The sequence below is a fragment of the Saccopteryx leptura genome, chromosome 1 (assembly GCF_036850995.1).
Source record: "Saccopteryx leptura isolate mSacLep1 chromosome 1, mSacLep1_pri_phased_curated, whole genome shotgun sequence".
Taxonomy (NCBI): Eukaryota; Metazoa; Chordata; class Mammalia; order Chiroptera; family Emballonuridae; genus Saccopteryx; species Saccopteryx leptura.
In genome coordinates, this window is record NC_089503.1 from 125,703,053 (window position 1) to 125,725,744 (window position 22,692).

At 43.1% G+C, this 22,692-nt stretch overlaps 2 protein-coding genes across 3 annotated transcripts in view; one reads left to right on the forward strand and one right to left on the reverse strand.

Annotated features, from left to right (window-relative positions):
* Window positions 1-6,452: 6,452 nt before the first annotated feature.
* Window positions 6,453-22,300, reverse strand: CCT5 (chaperonin containing TCP1 subunit 5). Its single transcript, XM_066374562.1, has 11 exons — window positions 22,112-22,300; window positions 19,054-19,114; window positions 16,782-16,946; window positions 15,198-15,396; window positions 14,126-14,318; window positions 13,865-14,014; window positions 10,361-10,480; window positions 9,172-9,357; window positions 8,462-8,599; window positions 7,412-7,592; window positions 6,453-6,730 (listed from the first exon to the last, which is right to left on the reverse strand). The coding sequence occupies exons 1-11, from the start codon at window positions 22,214-22,216 to the stop codon at window positions 6,603-6,605; spliced, it is 1,626 nt and encodes a 541-aa protein (XP_066230659.1). The 5' UTR covers window positions 22,217-22,300; the 3' UTR covers window positions 6,453-6,602.
* Window positions 22,301-22,651: 351 nt separating this feature from the next.
* ATPSCKMT (ATP synthase c subunit lysine N-methyltransferase) overlaps window positions 22,652-22,692 on the forward strand; it is a 29,118-nt gene continuing 29,077 nt past the window's right edge. For both annotated transcript variants that reach the window (XM_066360791.1, XM_066360790.1), the window contains exon 1: window positions 22,652-22,674. In XM_066360791.1, the coding sequence (XP_066216888.1) occupies window positions 22,659-22,674 (16 nt within the window). In that variant the 5' untranslated portion in view covers window positions 22,652-22,658. The remainder of the gene's footprint in view (window positions 22,675-22,692) is intronic.

The window sequence follows — 22,692 nt, forward strand, 5'->3', positions numbered from 1 at the left end:
AGAAGGGCTGCTTAGATCCCGGCCCACCCAGGCCTGGGCCCTCAGGAGGCTCTCTCCACTGGGTGCGGGAATGGGAAGGGCGTTTGGGCCCTGGGTGGAGGGGGGGGCTTTCATCTCCATGTGCCATTCCAACTTGGGGCCATTCCGTGTCAGCCCTGGGGTTGCCAAGTCCTTCTCTTCCATTGCTGGGTGGGTTGCCAAGTCCCAGAGGTGTGATGTTTTCCCTTCTGTCTGTGAGAGCAGCAGGAAGCAGTGACTCCAGGAATGGAAAGGAGGGATTCCAGAGCCATCGGACATGGTGAATTAAATATCTGAGGTCGGTTTAGAAATAACCTAAGACAGGGAATATAGGAAGAGGGGCACAACTGTGGAGAAAAGTTTGGTTTTGGCCCATCCTGGAATATTAGGTCGGTTTTCTTGGGTTGTAAATAATGGAAAGCCTGACTCACAATGGCTTGACTAACAGTGAAGAGAATAACATTGCAGTCTCCCACAACGCCCCTAAATGGACTGGAGTGGTTCAGGGCTTTACTGATGTCAGAACGTGGAGAGGTGCCTGCCATTCCAGACCCTCCTCATGGGCATGGCTCTAGGCCTCAGCCTGCCCGAACACCAGCCTGCAGGAAGGGTGGGAAGATATAGATCTTCCTGTAACTCTTCATTAGGGAGGGAATTCTTTCCCAGAAACCCTCTGGCTGGTTTCCCACATGTGCCTTGAAAGAGTGGGAGCAAGCACACATGTAAGTGGGGGATTCCATGGCCAGGACTGTTTGGGTCCCCAGGCAAGGAGCAGTGAAGAGTGGGGGTGTGGAGATCTGGCAGCGGCCGGCCCGTGTGGACCTTTAGCCGGGGGAGCCGTCCACCAGGTGTGGGCAGAGGGAGAAGGTGGAGGCAGCATTGGCCTAGAGGAGCTCCAAGTACCCCAGGCCTACCATGATGATTTTGGGTGTGTACCTAAATTCTATGACTTTTCTCAGTGTAAAATATCTAATGAGGAAAATGACATTACTATGCAGGTTGTTGGGGGAAGACAGTCTCATATGGGAAGTATCATCAGCGTATCTTGTATGACTTGGGTCATGGTGGGGATTTCAGAGAAGAGTGAGATGGAGGAGCCAGGGATGCATAGGGACAGCTAGAACTTCCATGAAAATCATGGAAGGAGTTTCAGAAAATATTTAAAATAAGGAAGGGGAGTGACCTATCACTGTAGAGCTCTCTGGGCCATGCAAGGATACAGGAGCAGGTGGATGTCTACGAGCCGGCTAGCGGGCCATCACCAGACACTGGATCTGCCAGTTCCTTGATCTCGGACATCCAGCCTCCAGAACTGTGAGAAATGTCTGTTGTTTAAGCCACTCAGTCTGTACCATTTTTGTTATGGGAGCCTGAACTAACAGACAGTTGTTTCATTGAAGTGACAGGCCTATTATAGTCATTTTTGAGAAAATCTGTTATATATCCAAGTCTGAGTAACCAGTTCATCAGTCACTTTTTTTTTTTATACATTTTTATTTTAATGGGGTGACATCAATAAATCAGGGTACATATATTCAAAGAAAACATTTCCAGGTTATCTTGTCATTTAGTTCTGTTGCATACCCATCACCCAAAGAGAAATCGTCCTCCGTCACCCTCTATTCCGTCCCCCCACCCCCAGTAACCACCACACTCCTGTCCATGTCTCTTAGTCTCGCCTTTATGTCCCACCAACGTATGGAATCCTTCAGTTCTTGTTTTTTTCTGATTTGCTTATTTCACTCCGCATAATGTTATCAAGGTTCCACCATTCTGCTGTAAGTGATCCTATGTCATCATTTCTTCTAGCTGAATATACCATGGTGTATATGTGCCCCATCTTCTTTATCCAGTCCTCTATTTTTTTTTACAGTGATTAAAAGCCTTTAAGCAAACTCTTGGCCAATACAGCAAGAATCCATAAAAGAGTAGTGTCCTTAACAAGTTCACCAAGTCCAAATTGGCCCCATCACCATGCCAAATCCCTGAAAAATGCAACCCAACCACAGTTCAGTCTGTTAGGAGCTGTCACAGGGAGCAGGAGTCTAGGAAAAGTCCACATCCAGGAAAAGTCCACATGGCACTGGAATTGTTGTCACCATTCTATACTTTGTGGCTCATGTCCAAGTCCCAATGACCGCTGCTTCTAGCTGGTAATGATTCAGGTAGACTGGAAAAGCCATTTGCAGCATGCGTGGATATGGAGCTTCTGTTCTCCTCTGCCTGGAGAGTTGAGACCAGGTTGCTTTTCCCTGGAGCTCTGCGACTGTGGCATGGTAAGGAGAACCTTGGGATACACTAAGCTGGGTGGCAAAGGTAAATTCATAATACAAGTTGGCAAAGGGGGGAGAGAGAGCTCTAAATTAGGAGTAGGTCCCAGCCTGAAATATGAGTGGGACATTGAGGTAGGAGGGATAAAGGAAACACTATATATTAAGCAAAGCAGCAGAAAATAGGACTATCAACACCCACAACAGAGATCTTTGAGGGAAGAATAAAAAACCTGACTATTCAGGCAAAACATAGTTAAGTGGCCCTTGTGCAAATGAGATCAGTTTACCTGCTTCTTGGAAGAAACACCCCAGGCTCATCCACAGTGTTGTAGATGGGGCCAACGGCCCTGGGCACCTTCAGCCCCCAGTGGCAAACCCCAGCTTTCTGGGCAAGGTTAGGTCATAGGTGGCTGGAACAGGGCTGGAAGAGACTGAACCCTCAGCGAAGCGAGGGGGAAGCCTACCTTCCAGTGTCCCTGTTTCCTCACAGCAGAGGCATGTAAGCCTGGCAGGCTTTAGCTCAATGACCTTCCTTTCCACTATTGAAGCAGGACCCAGATGGCATCCTATGAGACCCCTTTGGGGCATTGGAGCCTTTAAGGGCGTATCCTAAAAGCTGATCTCTACTGGGCTTTTTCTGCCTCTAGATATCTTAAAAGCCATGCTCAGAAGATCTCTTTGAGGGGTTTGAGGATCCCCATCTGCCTATATAAACCTTTTCCATATATCTGGAGCTATTTGGAAAAAGACAAAAGTGTTATTAGCTGGATCTAATAAAGAAGGTAGTAGTAGTTTGCAGGGGAAAAAGATTTGGTGTCTCCTGTTCATCAGCCTTCAAAAGAAATGTAAAAATTATTTTTTTTTAAGTAAAAAGCATGATATGGTAGACCCGTAGGAGTCATTGGCCTGGTGTGCAGGATTCCCAGGTTCGATTCCTGGCCAGAGCACACAGGAGAAGCACCCATCTACTTCTCCACCCCTCCCCCTCTCCCTCCTCTCCGTCTCTCACTTACCCTCCCACAGCCAAGGCCCCACCGGAGCAAAAGCCACCCCAGGCACTAAGGATGGCCCCATGGCCTCCGCCCCAGTCGCTAGAATGGCTCTGGTTGTAACAGAGCAACACCCCAGATGGGCAGAGCATTCCCCCCTGGTAGGCATGCCAGGTGGATCCCGGTCAGGCGCATGCGGGAGTCTGTCTGCCTCCCCATTTCCATCCTCAGAAAAATATAAAAAATAAATAAATAAAAGAAAAAATACAACCAAAAAAAAAAGGGCATTCCCTTGTGTTAAAGCTCCAGGGAGCATGGAGTGAGCTTGAGTATGTCCTATGAAACATGGAGCTCTATGTTGACATATAAGTCTTTGAAGAAGGAGGATCATCAGTCACTTTGAAGTAAAAATGGTGTTCCATAAGGGGCTAGTTCAGCTGACAACCATCGTACCTGTTACACAGAATCTGTGCACACTTATGTCAAGGGCCGAGATCTAGTGATTTAGTAATCTGTTGCTTGATCAAGGCCATCCATCAGTGAAAACTGGCATTTCTAGTGTGGTGATGAAGAATATATGACTGCTAGTATGATTTGGGGCCACTGCCCTGACACACTAACATGAAAGCAATTTTACCCACCACTGTTTTTGCACCATCAGTGTAAATGTCTACACGGTGAAAAAGGCAAGTTAGTATGTGAATACTTTTGCCCTCACTGCCTCTTGAAATGGTCCCAGGCACCAACAGCCTATGGACCACCATTTCAAAACCAGTTAGTATCTATAGAAAAATGTTTACAACAGCAATTTGGAGACATAAAATGTCTAACACACTACTGCTTTAAGGTCCTCCCCATTTCTGCTTAACCCTGCACATTTTCTAAGCAGTAGTTGTCTTCCATACCCTCTTTTCTGAGGATTTAGATGACTCTCATCTTGCAAAGCTGCTTGCAAGCTCACCTAGAATGGAAACACTTCTCCATGCTTACAAATAATTTGTTAACACTATCCCCGCCCCAATCATTTCGTGGAGCTATTTCACAGAAACAGAGAAAGGCAAAAGGATTAAAGAAATTCAGTCACATATAAGACTAGCCTCTCGGCCCTTCCAGAGGCATTAGTACTTGAGTGCTCTGTAAGGACCAGGCTATTTAACAAACAGTAAGTCCAGCCTGTGTAGGAACTGGGAGCCAACAGGAATATGGTGGGCCTGTGGAAATCTGATCTTAGGGCATGTGCTTTTAGTTGCTCTTGCCACACATCAGATGAGATGCAGGCCATTTAAAGTACAGGGCATATGGGACTTGACAACTGATTTGGAATCTGAAGATAAAATAACGCTACCTTGAAGAGGTGCTTTTAATGAAATAAAATCAACAGCCGTGAAACATCTCTACATGGCTTCCTGCTCACAGGCTATGTAGTTTCTTCTCTGGACAAAAAGCACCAGGAACATGAGGTTCCGTTTTGGAAGGAAAGACTGGAGTAGTGGCTCTTGCACACCTCAAATCCCTTCAGGCAAGAGACTCATCTCTTGCAAGCTGCTCTACGCTCTGCAGACTAGAGTCAGTCCTTGTACATATTCTCGAATAGATGCATCTTGATGCAGCACCAACAACGTAGTCACACAAATTATAATAATGTGACTTCACAATCCACTGTATGAAATATGCACTAGTTTGATGTTCAAGTGAAGTTTAAGGTTTAGTACGTTTTAGGCTTTCAACACTCGATTGTCTAGTTCCATAAACATTTTAAAACTAGTTAGACTGATATCAGCGCTTATTCCAAAATCCACAGTATACTTGTTTAGGAAAACAACCAATACATTAATGTAGAGAACATGATGACTCAATAGTTAGCATCCAGGTTCACACAAGGCAACCCTGACACTTTAATCAGGAATTACCATTTCCTAATTTTAGGAAACCTGACAAGTCCTATCAGCAAATCATCTACCCTGGGTGGCATGTTAGTGAACTTTACCATCAGGATTCTTCAACAGCCTATGGACCACCATTTCAAAACCAGTTAGTAAGAAATTCTTTTTAGAAAATGTAGACAATCATACACAAGCAAAAGAGCAGGGGAGAGGGGACCTCTGGAAATTAGACGCCGAGTTTGACCTGGCTCTACAACTTACCCGTCACGAGATGTCTGGCAAGAGATCAAATCTCACCTATAGGATTTGAATACCAAAGGTATCTCCTTCATAGGAACGACAGCTGGCTCGTGGTAACAGCAGCCAATTGTTGGTCACTATTATTTGAGTACAGAATTAATGCAGGTCAACAGCAGTCTACCTGTAAATGGCAACTGCAAGACATTCCTTCCAATTGATCCATTTATTTTCTAGAATTCCCTCTCTCCTCCCCTTGGTCTGTCCCTGGTAAGAAAAACCTCAGCTGGGTTCCAACTTGCCCTTTTAAGAATCTGCGGGTGCTGCAGGAGTCTGCCCACTCTAGCCTTCTCTGTGCTCAAGCTGGCTTGCATTCAGGGTGGGGCCAAGACCAGAGTCAAGCAGTAGGGACTATGTGAAGGTTAATCTTTCAGTGCTGGTCTCATTAGCATTGTAATAATATCCTTCTCTGGTCGGCAAACTGTGACTCGCAAGCCACATGCGAAAAGCGGCTCTTTCACAAAATACCATGTGCAGGCGCTACCTTGATAAGGAATGTACCTACCTATATAGTTTAAGTTTAAAAAATTTGGCTCTCAAAAAAAAAAAAAATGCAATTGTTGTGTACTGTTGATATTTGGCTCTGTTGACTGAGTTTGCCGACCATGATCCTAGGTTATGTCGGTGTAACCTATTGCATTTAAGATAGCCCATGATTTTGTGGAAGGAGCACTCACCTATGACACGTCTCTATAACCAAAAGATCCACCCATTTAGATAAGCGCAGCATTAACTACATTTAAAAGGATCAAGCCAATACACCTCAATTTTAAAATAAATCTCAAGAACAAAACTCAATGTTTAAGTTATTAAAATAGTTACTAGAGCTTTTTAAAAACAATGAATTTCTTAAATGAAGGCAGCATTTGATTACAGTGAATTCCTATTAAAGAGCAAAGATAAAGATGATTTTTAAAGAGATCCCTTTAATATAACGAATACAAAAGCTTGTGAGACAGTATCCCTATAATTATGTCTCTGAACAAGTGAAACCAGGGTTACCAAACAACTATTTTTATTACAGCATCTACAGTGTCTGAAAAACAACGTAATAATAAATAACTGTAGATGTACCATAAGACACGCTTTTATTTAATCACAGTAGTGGATCGTACTACTACATTTTAATCTAAATTGTTCCTTTATTCTTCAGATTCTCCAGGCTTACGGATATCATCAATCTTCAGAATCATTCTAACCATCTGTGTTGCAAGAGAGATCTGTTGCTTTTTGCCAATCAAGGTTTCTATGACATGTTGTTGCTTCATATCTGAAAAATACAAATATATCGGTTATCCTAAAACCGTGATGGCGAACCTTTTTATAAAAAAGGTCCCGCCTAGTGGGAGGGACCAGGTTGACCAGCACAGCAAAAGTGGGCGGTTTTTATAAAAAGGTTCACCATCACAGTCCTAAAACATCATATATAATATTTAATATTAAAAACCTGTTTTGATTAATGGTATCATATTAAAATTGGAACACAGTTAAATTTCCAGAGGAATAAATTTTATTCCTTCTAAGAACATTCTGGAATTTGCACCTGGTTATTACAAGCTAGGGTGTGTGTGGTGGGTGGGGGTAGGGGGTACCTCTCTTAAATCACAAGCTAAAATGCTAGATGACTCGCTAAAAGGTGAAATTTTTCAGTGACATCTCATCCTACCAAGTATCCAAAACCATATAATCTAGTAAACCTGAAATATGTAAAATCTGACTATAAGATAATTCCAAGAAAGATCTAAAAATAACCAATTTAAGTACAATCAGGCATTCAAGTTTAAAAAAACTTAAATATCTGACAAAGAATTGTTGCTGTTATAACATCCCTGGGGTTAGACACGAAGAGCAGAACACAACTACACGGTAGGCATTACATACTACATAGCCATGCAGGATGTAATTACTCAATTTAAATCAAACCACAGCCCACAGATGCACAGCTCCTCACCGTTTGTACCCTTGTGCAAACAGTCAACCCCAAGAGCAGGGTTCATCTCCTTCACTTGTCTGGCTCGGATTTCGGTCATCGTCTGGATGGGATTCATGCCACTGTTCTCAGAAAGAGCCATGGGGATGACCTCCAGGGCGTCGGCGAAGGCGCGCATGGCGTACTGCTCCAAGGTTGGGCACTAGAGGGTACAGGACCATGGTGAGGGTTGTTGGCAATTCAGAAATATAAATAAATTATATACTTTAGCAAAAAACAAAATCATAAAAATTTCTAAGCACAGGCTGTCTTTATTATTATTTTTTAAAGCCATTTTCTAGACTCATTGCTGACTAAAGACCATTCTTACTTTTATTTTATTATCATATTTTATTTATAAGTGAGAGGAGGGGAGATAGACTTCCACCTGCATCCTGTTAGGGAGCCACCGGGCAACCCCCCCGTTGGGGGCCAATGCTCAAATCAACTGATCTATCCTCAGAGCCTGAGGCTGAAGCTTGGACCAATCAAGCACTGTCTGCAGGAGGGAAGAGAGAAGGGGGAGAGGGAGTGAAGAGAAGCAAACTGCCAACTCTCCTGTGTGCCCTGACTGGGAATTGACCCTGGGACTTCCACACACCGGGCCAACACTCTTATCCACTGGGCCAGCTGGCCAGCGCCTATCTTGATTATTTTTAATCTATCAGAATATTAAACATGTTGCTGTGGAATAAGGATGGAGAAGATGTAAATGTGAGAAGTCTGAGAACTGGCTCTTACTGATTTGCTTACACTATAATGTAATTAGTTCTGAATTTCAAAAAACATTAGGTGTAGAGATCTACACAAAATAACTGTCAAGACTGGAATAACTGAAGGAGGTTGAGAAATGCTAGTTTATGGTAACCTGAATTTGACTAAAGGGACAAGAAAACTGACTGAGACTGAACACCTGGTGAACTTCTGATGTTCCAGTTCACTGTGAGCCTCGCACCCACCGTCTGCAGCACCGCACCCTGTTCACAGCCCAGAACAGCCTTAGTCCTTCGCAAGTCCTGACGTGCATTTTACCTTATCGGCTGCTTCGCTCACTGCCAAAGCACAAGAGATTTCAGCTGCGCCTCCGCCATACACCACGCGATTATCACGAATGAGGTTCCGGATGACGCACAGAGCGTCGTGAAGGGATCGCTTTGCTTCCTCGATGATCTAGGGAAAACAGTTCGGCCTAAATTAATGTGATCCCAATTGATTCATTTTAGAGTTAAATACCTGGCACCTCCTGTTTAATCTAAGTGCTTGCTGAAATTAGTCCTAACTCCCCCATTAAAACCAGCTTTGTTAAAACATGAAGAGAGCCTGACAGAATATTTGTTATCAGATGGTTTGTTAACCTCTTCTTCCTATAATGTAGAAAAAAACATGAAACAGGCGGCCAGTAACTCAGCCCAGGACATACAACCAAGGGAAGGGGTCAAACAAAACAAAACTGACAAAGAAAAACCTCACAACAAATCACTTATTACAACGTAGTAAAAATCCGTTCTAGGGAAACAGATATCTAGTCAATGGTTCTTTACATAGGTTCCCTATTTCTACCGAATCTGCCTGCAGAACCGACAAACAGAACACATTCTTCAGTGATTTTCATACCCTTATACGTCATTGTTCTTTGAGAAAAACGATCTTGTGTTACTTATAGGAACTGTCTGTTAAACACGTTATGGGCAAAGCCAAACCACAACCAAAACCAGGGGGAAAAAAAGCCACTGAATTCTCACCATCTTATTTCCTCCCCTGATGAAAATGGTTACAGCTCTGGAGTTCTTACACTGCTCGATGACCAGCATCTTGTCTTTAGTTGTCCCAAATGAGATCTCTTTTACAAGCCCAGCAAAGCCCAGCTTCTCAGCTGTGAGCTCTGAGAAGCGTGGGACGATCCGTCCTCCCGTCGCAATGGCGATCAACTGAGTGGGGTGGGGTGGGGTGGGTTAGGTAGAGAAGAAGACAATGTTGGTCAACAATGAACTTTCACAACAGGATCACAAACAAGCACAACTCTATGACCTTGTTGCCCTACTCTGGCCAACAAATTTCAAGTTTAACCCAAAAAGCCTTGATTAGTGAACAAGGTTCTGAAGAAAAGAGTGTCTTGGTTTGGCTCTGGTGCTGCCTGTCACCCTGCGCATGTCCCCATAGTTCTCAACTTCATCTCCCGACTGTGCATCTGAATCAGAGCCCTGCACAGCTGGCCATCTGCACACCGGGCTGCAGTGAGGACTGACGAGGCTGTGCGTGTCCAGGTACAGACAATGTCCACGATGCTGTTAGCATTCAGCTGACACAGAAGTGGGGAAGACCACTTTGAGAGCCAAGAAGAAGCCAAATGAGATGACACACAAAAGGATAGGTCACAGAAAACTGAAAACAGATGGCACTATTAGTAAAACAATAAAGATTCTAGCACTTTCCTCTCCCCTATCTCATTGTCCTCTACCCTCTAAAGCAGGGGTCCCCAAACTTTTTACACAGGGGGCCAGTTCACTGTCCCTCAGACCGTTGGAGGGCCCAACTATAAAAAAACTATGAACAAATCCTTATGCACACTGCACATATCTTATTTTAAAGTAAAAAAAAAAAAAAAAAAAAAAAACGGGAACAAATACAATATTTAAAATAAAGAACAAGTAAATTTAAATCAACAAACTGACCAGTATTTCAATGGGAACTATGCTCCTCTCACTGACCACGAATGAAAGAGGTGCCCCTTCCAGAAGTGCGGCGGGGGCCGGAAAAATGGCCTCAGGGGGCCGCATGCGGCCCACGGGCTGTAGTTTGGGGACCCCTGCTCTAAAGCCTTAGCACAACATGGTAGTTTAAGACAAAGGCTATGAAAATAACCCCACATAAATAAATGCCTTGTAAGCTTCACCCCTACACTCAATAGTCTCCTTCCACAAAGGTTCTTACCTCGATTTCTGGTCCTCCGACCCAGCGAACCGCAGGCAGCTTGTTCTGAAGGAGCAAATGGTTTGCTTCATCATCAAAGCCCCACTGGCAAATGGCTAGGTTAGCGCCAGTGTCTTTAATCTGGGGAAAAAAATGCCGCAGTCATGTTAATAAAATATAAGTATTGTCTGTGCTCTAATATTTGAAAAAAGGTTGACAAAAGGTGAGCTGCATATTTGGCTAAGACAGGTGCACTGAGATAAAGCACAGGAAAAGGAACAACTATCTACTTTCTGTCTAGCTCCATGTTCTAAATAATGAACATCTCCGGGAATTAACTTCATTTTCAAACTATGCTTTAAAAATCATTAATTCATGTTGAAATGAATCATCAGAGAAACAAAACAAGAGAGTAAAAAAACCTAAGCACTCTACTAGTTCCGAGAAAATTAAGGTTAACAGCTTCTGTCTTGTCATACATACCTATAAAGCAGTTTCATTCATTTGTGTATAAAAAACCATTTTATGATACACATTACTTTGTAATTTGCTTTTCTCACCTGAGTGGGCTATCTATCTTCTATGGAGCGAAGGATAGACTTAGAGACCAACAAAGACGATCCTACTTTTAACAAGAAGCACCCTTCCTTCCACCCTTTGCAAAAAGCTGATTGTCCCAAGGAGATAATTAGAGCCGACCATCTATTCCCCTCCACTGGTGATCACTGGTGATGGCTGGGCCATGGCCGAGCCACCCTTTCACTTCTGTTCTCACCCAAGACTCCCAGGTCATCCACCACATCTGCACCTCTACCTCTCCTCCTTCCCCCAACTCTCCGGAACACAGTCCATCAACAGAAAATTCCTTCTTGTAGTCTTTCCCTTATATTCTTTTTTAAATTTTTTGTATTTTTCTGAAGCTGGAAACAGGGAGGCAGTCAGACAGACTCCCGCATGCGCCCGACTGGGATCTACCTGGCATGCCCACCAGGGGGTGATGCTCTGCCCATCTGGGGCATCGCTCTGCTAACCAGAGCCATTCTAGCGCCTGAGGCAGAGGCCATGGAGCTGTCCTCAGTGCCCGGGCCAACTTTGCTCCAATGGAGCCTTGGCTGTGGGAGGAGGAGAGACAGAGAGGAAGGAATGGGGGAGGGGTGGAGAAGCAAATGGGCGCTTCTCCTGTGTGCCCTGGCCGGGAATCGAACCCGGAACTCCTGCACGCCAGGCCGACGCTCTACCGCTGAGCCAACCGGCCAGGGCCTCCCTTATATTCTTGCTGTGAACAAACCCTGGTGTCCCCTGCACTCCTACTCAAATGGCTATTTTTTCTTCATGTGCTCAAAATAAAGAGAAGGGTCCTTTTGCTCCTTACATCACCTCCAATTCTCTTGGGCCACTTCCTCTCATTCTTTAGTCCCCTCACTATTCCCATTATCATTCCTGGCAAGTCACACATGTACATGTACCAGTGCAACCCACCCAACCCCCTTGGCCTCAATTCTCATCGCTCTTCCTCTTCTGCATCTTGGCCAGCACCCCCATGGCCACCCAGGTAATGAGTGTTTACTTACACAGTCCTACCAGCATGCTCCAACCACTCAGTCCTGCTGTTCTCTGCACATGTCAACCACATCCTGCCTCAGGACCTCTGTACATGCTGTCCACTCCCATTGCCTCCGCCATGAACGCTTCTCATCACCCAGACCTGCTGCTCTCACTTTACTTAGGCCTCTGTTCACCCGCTGCCTTCTCAGAGGCCTTATGGCCAGTGTCTGTAACAGAGCCTCCTCCCACTTTCCCTTATTCGGAACCTTCAGAGCTTCGTTCACTGCTGTATCTCAGTGCCTACAACAGTGCCTGATATAAAGTAGGCACGGTGAAGTGTACCATATTTCCCATGTATAAGACACACCTATTTCCAAAAAATCTGGGGTCTAAATCTGGGTGCGTCTTATATGGTGTTGCAAATTTTTTTTTTTTTTTTTTTTTTTTACACAGAGTCAGAGAGAGGGATAGACAGGGACAGACAAACAGGAGTGGAAAGATGAGAAGCATCAATCATTAGTTTTTTCGTTGTACGTTGCGACACCTTAGTTGTTCATTGCTTGCTTTCTCATATGTGCCTTGACTGTGGGCCTTCAGCAGACCGAATAACCCCTTACTCGAGCCAGTGACCTTGGGTCCAAGCTGGTGAGCTTTGCTCAAACCAGATGAGCCTGTGCTCAAGCTGGTGATCTCAGGGTCTTGAACCTGGGTCCTCTGCATCCCAGTCCGGTCAGACTGTTGCAGATATTTTTAAACTTACATTTCCCGCTTTTTTGCACTCATTGTTGAAGCCAGAGATTCATCATCAGACACAGAGGAGGCCAAGATAATGGATGGGAGTTTTGACAGTCATGAAGTTATGAATTTTATGATGAATAAAACTTGAGTTCAGTAATTAAGGTAATACTTTTTTTTTAAATTTAGTGCCCTAAAATTAAGGTGTGTCTTATACATGGGGAAACACAGTATTGTGAAGGACTAAGTTCAATACTCTCCTAAAAACAGACATCAAACTAGCCTATAGTTTGCTTGCTATGGTAATGTCCATGTTCATTTATCTTTTGAGTTCTGCTGCTTTAAATCCCCAAGGACAGAGTCCCAGAGAACTGCTATGCCACAGCGCATGCACAGGTCAAACAGTAACAGCCAAGGGGAAGAGAGAAGGTGTTTATAAAATAGTACTGACGTATGAGCAAAGAATTGGAATTTCTATGATTGCATTGAGGTTTAAAGGTATCCAGCAACTCCTTTGACTAAGAGTTACATTTATTTAGACGTCTAAAAATCTGTGGCAAGCCATATTAAAATTGTCCAAACCTTGAACTTACTAGTTTAGATGTGTCCAGGAGAGCAAGTATGTAAAAGGAGAAGCACAGCTCTAGGTACCTGAGCCCGCTCTTTCAGGAACCCTAGCACATTATTATTCTAAGACAGAGTCAGACTTCCAATGCCCTTATGCCGTTTTGTGCCACATAATTTGTTATCATTGTGAACACTTATTATTTTTATTACTTAGAAGTGAAGAAAGCAAACCTATACTGCTAATGCAGTGGTCCCCAGATCTCGGTCCGCAGAGAAAGAATAAATAACATTATTTTCGTTTTATTTATATTCAAGTCTGAATGATGTTTTATTTTTTAAAAATGACCAGATTCCCTGTTACATCGTCAAAGACTCACTCTTGATGCTTGTCTCATAAGTTCGACAATTATATTTAAAAATACCAGTTTTTACGCCAGTTGCATAATTTTATTTTGTGCATTTATCCGTCCCACCCTAAAGGCTGGTCCATGAAAATATTTTCTGACATTAAACCGGTCCATGGCCCAAAAAAGGTTGGGGACCACTGTGCTAACGTATTATCCACAGTACATAATGAAGTACAAGAGAGTACAGGGTAGGGGCGCATATTCCCTACCACAGCTGCCTCGCTGCACCCCAAGGAGCTTACACACCACTACGAGCTATGGGGAGACTCACCTGCTGAATCATCTCTTCGAACTTTTCCTTTTCGTACTTCTGAAGTGCTTTATAGTCCTCTACTGAGGTCACATCCAGCTTATGCTTTGTCTTTGGTTTTGGCGGTTCAAATGGACACGTGAGAATCGCAATCTTAGCATCTTCTACTTGCTATGGGAAAAAATAGAAACATTTGAATTGGTGGCTGTAAGAGTTAAAAAAGCCTGAAACTAAAAAAAAAAAAAAAAAAAAAGCCTGAAACTGTGAAAGGCAATGATTTACTTTTGGCATCTGTGGATGACTGAAATCCTTGTCCACAATCACGCCCTTGATAAGTTTAGTGTCTTCCAACCTCCCGCCCACTTTGCCTTCGACTTTGATGAGCTCAAAGTCAACATCTCTGCGCTGCATATCAGCCACAGTGAGGACAGCATTCACTGCAATCTCCGCCATTTGTCGGTGACAGCTGTTAACCCTGAGAAAATATGCGAAACAAATTGTTCACATTCACTTTATGGTTACTGCAAGCAAAGCAGATTATGTAATGTAGTGTGATAACTCAAATACAGAATATAACTCAAATATATTCTATAAAACTAATGATTTTCAAAGTCGCAGAAAGGAATGCCATCACAACACAGTCTGGGACAGGGATTCTTCACCTGGGATCCAAAGGGAACCAGTAACTTGGGATGGAAGAAATTTATAACTTTATTTTCACTAACTCTAAAATTTAAATATTTCCTTCTATATGAATGTACATGAGACTACTGAAGCATGGCAAGAACAAAGATGTCCCCAAAATTCTGCTATTTTTTTGAGAATACGATTACTATTTTACAAGTCTAAAAGAGAATGGGAAAGATAGGAAACCACCCAGGAACAGCTAATCTCACCAGAGTGAGGTGTAGCACTATGAGAAGAGAACTGATGGGAGGGTCCCATCTCTGCAGAAATTTCTACTGCAACACTGGTTGCAGGTGGGGGAATATTATCTTTTTTTGAAAGCTATGAAACATTTAAATAGACTGCTCAATAAATTTACTTTTGATTCTGGTAATAACACAGGGGAAATCTAGTACTTGAAACAAGGTTTGAAATGTTATATTATTTAGAAAGATAACCATGAAACTAAAAATGATGTTAGTATTCTATGTAGGTGATTTACAATATTTTGCTTTATGTTGAATACGTCTATACCTACATTAAAAAGAAAACAAAACCAAAATAATAGAAACAGAAAGAAACTCATCAAATCAATACAAAGCCACTGAGATAATTTCCTGAGGCCTTTAGAACAAGCAAACAAACCTTGCCACCTCTGCAAATGCGACCCGTAACAATGAAAACGTACACTTTAGAGCCTAGCGTGGTTTTTGCAGTCTGAATCAGGGGCTCAGTGTCCTTTATGTCAACAAGGACACTATCGCTGATCTTGTCCAGGTGCTCAATAGCAATGCGGGCGGCTTGCTCATAGCCATCAGCGATCCTGATCGGGTGAATGCCGCGGTCCAGCAACTGTTCAGCTTCTTCCAACAAGGCGCCAGCCAGGACTGCAGACAAGATAGTGCACAACAGGTTCAGGAAAACGTTACAACGTGTACAGTCAATACAATTAGATGCTGCCCTGGAAATCTGAAGGTTCCAGACTATGCTGGAAGTTATCAGAGGCTGAGACCATCTAATCTATTTTTAAAAAGAGAGCCTCTTGTTTCAGTTCTAGCAAAGGTCTAACAGGTCTCCCATTATAAATGGATGTTCAACTGTCAGTGAGATAAAGAATGTGACTATAGAATATAAAAACATTTTTTTTTTGAGAGAGGGAGGGAGAAGACGAAGGAGAAAAAATTATCTACTCATTATTCCACTTAGTTGTGTAGCCACTGACTGCTTCTCATAGGTGCCGAGTGGGGCTTGAACTGGCACTAAAAACATTTTTATAAGGGGAAAGAGCTCTTATGTTTCCTGGACCAAGAATCTCTATTCTGTGAAATCATGCCCATGATAATCCCCCCCCCTTCAACCACCCCGTAGTGCCACAAAGATGAGTTGTTTTAATACTGCTGTACTCCAAGCACATCTAAAACAGTGTTTGGTACCCAATTAAGATTTTTTGAATAAATAAATTATAATTCCACCTGCAGAAAAAGTAATATTAAAAAATATTCATCTCTTTAACCTTCTCTAATGTTTTAAGGTTCCAGAACTTCAGAAAATATGCGATAACAGTAAAATGAACACTATTTATTAACATTCTGTCACACACATCTGTTCTGTCTATATAAGCACTCTTTTCCTATTTAACTCTTTGAGAACTGTTGCAGAAACCATGGCATGTCAGCCCTAAATATCTGAACACACAGCTCCTAGGAACCAGGGCATTTTCTCCATCAACGTAATGTACCGGTCACTCAGGAAATGTAACACTGAAAACATACTTGTGATGAATGATCACAACCACATCCCACTTAATGCCCCAAACATCCTCCACAGCTTAAATAAAAACTGACATTTGATTTGGTTTCACATATTACAGTTGGTTGTCATTTCTCTTTAGCTCCTTTAATCTAACCACCCTTCTGTTCTTCCATGATACTGAGAGTTTGAAGGGTCTGGGCCACTTGTTTTATAGGGTGACATTCTGCCTGATTTGTCTGTCTCCTCACAATGTGATTCAAAGTAAACATTTTGAGTAGACATGTTAGTTCTGTAATTTTAAATAACACTTCCTGCCCTGGCCAGGTAGCTCTGCTCTTAACAGCATCGTCCAGATTATGTCAAGGTTGTGGGTTTGATCCTGGTCAGGTCTCACACAACAATCAACAATAAATGCATAAACAAGTGGAACAATAAACTGATGCTTCTGTTTAAAAATCAATCGATAAGCAAAGTTCTAAATAATACCTCTTAAATGAGAAAAGATTTTGCCTTTTCTTACCAACCACTCCTGTGGTTCCATCTCCAATTTCATCATCCTGTGATTTGGAGAGTTCAACCATCAGCTTAGCAATCTGATGATCAACATCCATCATGCTCAAAATGGTGGCACCATCATTAGTCACAGTCACATCACCATCCTTATCCACCATCATTTTATCAAGCCCTGAAAAGACGGCAATGCTTAGAATGACTTTGAGGAAACAAACAAAAAAACCTATATGAAAATCTACAAAGAAAGTTAAAAGTGTTGACCCAGGTCCTATCTAGACATTTTTTATAAAAACTCAACATACATGAAGACATTTTAGATTGGCTAATACAAAGCAAGACACTGTAAACAATCAAAAACGGCTAAAACTTGAGAAATGGCAGAAAATGATGGAGCATCACTAAATGTAATATCACAAAGGACGACAGTTCTGATGTGGAATACCACAGGGGTGCTGACATTTTGTGGGCATTTGGAGATCGCAAGACCATGGACTCAATACCTATGGTTTGAACCCACACACTGTGCACCAGAGGCCAATGGCACACTCCCATATTTTTCCCTATTTAAAAAAAAAAATTCTCATTTTACTTTGAAAACCCTAAGAGGAGACATTCCAAAATGAAATGTACGATAGTGCGGAAAGATGAGAATCCCAGGTCGGAAAGTCCTCAGTTAATGGGAAGGGCACAGAACAATTACAGACTGCACTGTCGCAAATGACACAACTGAACCAAAGCTGAAAGGACGCCCAGCGGCTGAAGCGCGCAAATAAAAAGGAAATTACAGCGTTGCACAACACATACAACAGGGACAGGGAATGGAAGGAGCATGAATCAAAGTAAACGGGAAATTGTAAAGCAAGAAATGGAACATCTCACCATTGCAGTGCTTGGTGTCAGTGAACTAAAACGGGCTAGAATGGAGCGTTTCCAGCAGTGCTCTGCTCTGGAAATGACACATTCAGGAAAAATGGAGAGGCTTTAGTAACGAGGCAAGATGTAGCACAGGAAATTAGGGGCTACTTCGCAAGGTCTGATGGAAAAATATCAATCAGACGTCTAGGAGAGCCTACGACCACAACTGTTATTCAAGTCTATGCTCCAACAGAAGCAAAAGAAGATGAAACTGAGAGTATTTATGCAAATATTCAAGAATAAAATGATCACACACTGAAACAAAATACGTATGCTGATAATTAAAGGTGACTAAAACACAAAAGTAGGAAATACAGCAGAAATCAAAAGTCATTGGAAAATTCAGACTAAGGTCAGAAATAAAGGAGACTTGTTCAAGGATTTCTGCAAGCCAACAACTTGTCCATCACAAGCACACGATTCAGACAACTGAACAGGTGACTGTACCCATGGATATCACAGATGGTGAACACAGAAATTAGAGACCATGTAATTAGAAACAGGAGGTGGAGAAGGTGAATCATCTCCGCCAAAACAAGACCAGACCATGTTGTGGTATTGACCATTAACTGTTAATATCAAACGTTAGGGTAAATCTGAAGAACACTAGAAGAATTGTAGTGACAAAATCTAATGTATGTTCACTGATGATGAATTTAAAATTCACATAGAGAACAAGTTTGCTCTGTTACAGTTAACTGAGAGCCAGAAGAACTAGAAACTAGATGCAAAATGACAATGCCGTTAAGTAAAAAGAAAAATCAAGATGGGTGACAAAAAAATCTTAAAAATTGTTAGAGACAGGCTAAGGCAAAAGGTGAGAAAAGCAGAGTTAGAATTCTGAATGCCGTTTTTCAATGACTATTGCGTAGAGATAAAGACCACTCTCTGGCCAGGTAGCTTAGTTAGTCAGTGTCATCTAGATATGTGCCAAGGTTATGGGATCAACCGCTCCCTGATCAGAGCACATTCAACAATCAACCAGTGAATTAATAATGCTGGGAAAGTTATAAGGCAGAAGAAAAAGAAGAAGACTGAAATCCATAAAAGAAACCATAGCCATAAGTCTACAGGAGCTGAACAGGGCAGGTGAGGACAGGACATTGTGGACACAATTCAGTGTTTGCCAGGAGTAAGAGCAGACTCAATGGCATGCAACACACACACTTTTTGGAATGAAATGTTACGTGGAAATGAAAATTGTACACATTACAACTATAACCGTGTTCAGAGTATGGAATACTCCAAAAAATTGCCTGTATTGCAGAAGTAGAATGACCCCTCCAACCCCTTCTCTGTAAAGAGGTTTTATGGACTAATTTCTGATTTAAAACATTAAAAAACTCAGAATGTTAGTCCCTTACCATTTGGTCCAAGTGATGTTCTCATGGTATTTGCTACAGCCTTTGCTGCCATTATATGAGACTAAATGAAACAGGAAAAAAAAAATCAAGTTACACATCACCTTAATAGTTCAAAGCACACAGCTGATGACTGATTATAAGAGCACTCTGCAATGCTAACTTCACGGGAGAGTCTATCTGGAAACGTTTCCACACATAATTAGATCCATTTTACCTCCATGTCTTGTTTCCTTTGTTTCTACTCTTGCCATCACAGCCTAACCCAGATTCATAGCACCTTCCAGAAACCCAGGCTCTCTTATCTCACCTCTTATCCTTCAGATGCAAACTACAGCCATCTAATCCATTTTTCTGTCACTTATCAGTCTTCAAACCTTAACTGTTCCCTTCCCCCATGTGCCTCAAGAGCTTTTCAAAGGGTTCTACAACCTGAGACCTCGTAAGGATGGTCAATGCCTATCCCCCAAACATGTCCTCTTGACTCCCGGACAATAGACACACAAAACTCTCTCACTACCTGTTAAAATCCTGACCAAATTTTGGAACAGTTCAAATATTATAATTCTTAAAATATACGTTGACTGAGATGTCTGTAAATGGAACTTTTTTTGTGTGTGTGACAGAGTCAGACAGAGGGACAGATAGGGGCAGACAGCCAGGATGGAAGAGAGATGAGAAGCATCAATTCTTCGTTGCGGCACCTTAGTTGTTCATTGTTTTCTCATATGTGCCTTGACGAGGAGGGGGCACTATAGCAGACTGAGTGACTCCTTGCTGGAGCCAGCAACCTTGGACTCAGGTTGGCGAGCCTTGTTCAAACCAGATGAGCCTGTGCTCAAGCTGGAGACCTCGAGGTCTCGAACCAGGGTCTTCAGTGTCCCAGTCCGACACTCTATCCACTGCGCCACTGCCTAGTCAGGCTGTAAATGGAACTTTTAAAGGATAATAATAATCATGTGGGGGAGATTTTTCTCCTCTAGGAGACATCTGGCAATGCCTGCAGACATTTTGGGTTGTCAAAACTGGGGAGGGGCCTATTACTGGCAGTGGGTAGAGAGAGGCGAGGGATGCTAAATATCCCACAGAGGACAGCCCCCACCACAAAGAATAATCTGTTCCCACATATTAGCAGTGCCAAGGCTGAGAACCCAGGTCTAGACCACTGGCTAAGGAGTCAGAGAGAGGTGAGCTTCAATCATGGGCCTATTCTTTACTAGCTCTGTGACTGTCAGCAATTACTTAGCGGCTGTGGGCCAAGTTTCCAATTCTGTAAAATAATACCTGTCTCAGTGCGAGAATTACAGAAATAATGTACGTAGGTAACACAGTGGCCAGTACAAAACTACCTGTAGCTTCTATTGTACTGTTTTACTGGGTGTTGTTGAATGTTAATTTATCTGCTGGTCCCTTTTAGTGAAAAATGAAATTGATTATGGAATACCAGTGGCCTGAGTACCTACCTTAAGTCAAACACTGTGTTATCACTTCTCAGGTTACTCCATTTAATTCTCATTCCCAGCCTGACAGAGGTTGTGTAACTTGTACTAACTCAAAGAAAGAAGTCTGTGGAAGAACTGTACTGTTTCTTTTTTTCTTTTTTTTACAGAGACAGAGAGTGAGTCAGAGAGAGGGATAGACAGGGACAGACAGACAGGAACGGAGAGATGAGAAGCATCAATCATTAGTTTTTCATTGCTCGTTGCAACACCTTAGTTGTTCATTGATTGCTTTCTCATACGTGCCTTGACCGTGGGCCTTCAGCAGAGTAACCCCTTGCTCAAGCCAGCAACCTTGGGTCCAAGCTGGTGAGCTCTGCTCAAACCAGATGAGCCCACGCTCAAGCTGGCGACTTCGGGGTCTCGAAACTGGGTCTTCAGCATCCCAGTCCGATGCTCTATCCACTGCGCCACCGCCTGGTCAGGCCTGTATTGTTTCTTAATTTAAGTAAACCCCCAAGACATTAAGTGAACAGGGGAATCTCAGACCTAGTGACAAGATCTGTACATACTAATGTTGTAAATTACTTCACTTTATAACAAACACTAAAGTCAGTACCCTCTCAAAGCTTCCCTTCCTCTGTGCTTTCTCAATGTCTGTGCTGAGACTTTTTTTTTTTAACCTGGACTCCTGCAATTGTGTACTTAACGCCCCTGTTCTTCCTTATTCCCTTCAGTCTATCCCAAACTCTACTTCCTAATGTCCAGTTTTATTTAAGTTGTGACCCTGCTCAAAACCCCTTCCTTCCCACAGATAACATCTTGACTGTGGGGCATTCAAAGGCTTTCATCCATGAAAACTAGTATAACTTAAAGTAGACTGTGCTCTACCAAAACCAGGTTGCACTCTCCTGGTAAAACGTGTCAAGCCTTTTCCTTCCCAGGTCTTTGCCTTCGCTGTTTACCTTTTCAAACATGACCCCATCCTTAACCAAAACCCACCTGTTCCAAATGTCTGAAAGACACCCTCCCAACTTTTGTCTGCACCCCCTCTAATAACTGGTGATTCTGGCCCCAGACAGCCTTGTATTTTAGTTACTGGTGTCCATTTCTTACTGTTACAGTAGGATTTTCTTCCTTAAGGGTCTACACTTAAAACTTTTTTTACGACACTGCATCCAGGAAAACGCTATGCATAAAGAGCGTCAAAAATGAACTCCCATTTCGTTTAGGGCTGATGCAAGTACACTAGCTGAAGATTAAGCAGCAGTCTTAAATGTCTAGGTGACCTGAGAATACTTTCTCTGCATCTTACGGATGAAAACACGGGACTATTAAGGCAGTCAGGATGGAGAAACGAGCGAGACGCAGGCTCAGCGCCTGTGATTTTCAACTGCCCCACCCAGCTCTGAAGGGCGCTTGGGGCTCACCCTAACCCGAAAGGCTGACACGCCGGCCTGTCCCGGGCTCGAGGAGCGGGGTGCGGGCTGCACACGGGGGGAACTCTCTCGGCCTCCCCCCGAAGCACATGGCAGAATAGTTTCCAGGCTCGCGCAAGCGCAGAGCCACTGGGTTCGGCCGCCTCCCTTCAACCCAACGCCAGTGTGCCCTGGTCCCGTTACCTTGAGAGCCTCCAGTCCCATAAGACGAGTCTTGCGGTCCTGATCCTTGATAATGAGGAAAGGGCGCCCATATTCATCGAAGGCGAGAGTCCCCACGGACGCCATAGTGCAGCAGCAAAAGACACTTCCCCGCAACCGGCGGACGCCTCTCCGGACGCGAGAACGCACCTTCCGCTCGCGGGTGGGACTCAACAGCTAGCGCATGCGCAGTGCAACCAGCATGAGACTTATTTTTCATTTGAGACTAGTTTAACGCCAGATAGTACTTTCTGGAATCGGCGGCCTTGGGAAACTTCTATCATCTAAGAAGCTGTAGGGGGGAGTTTGAAGCCACGGACAGGAGCTTTAGAATTCACAAGCCAAGAGTAGACAGAATGTATTCAGTTAGTGAAGTTATACGATTTAGAGTTTCTTGGTAGTGGATCCCAACAAGGAACTAATTTACTTAGAACACTTTTTTTCTCTTTCCTTCTTCCCCCGACTGTAAGAAGATGGTAGAATCCGCTTCCGGTTTTTTTTTTTTTTTTCCATTGCCGGAAATCTCGCGATGGAAGGGAGAGGAGGTGAGGTCGGCAGGGCAA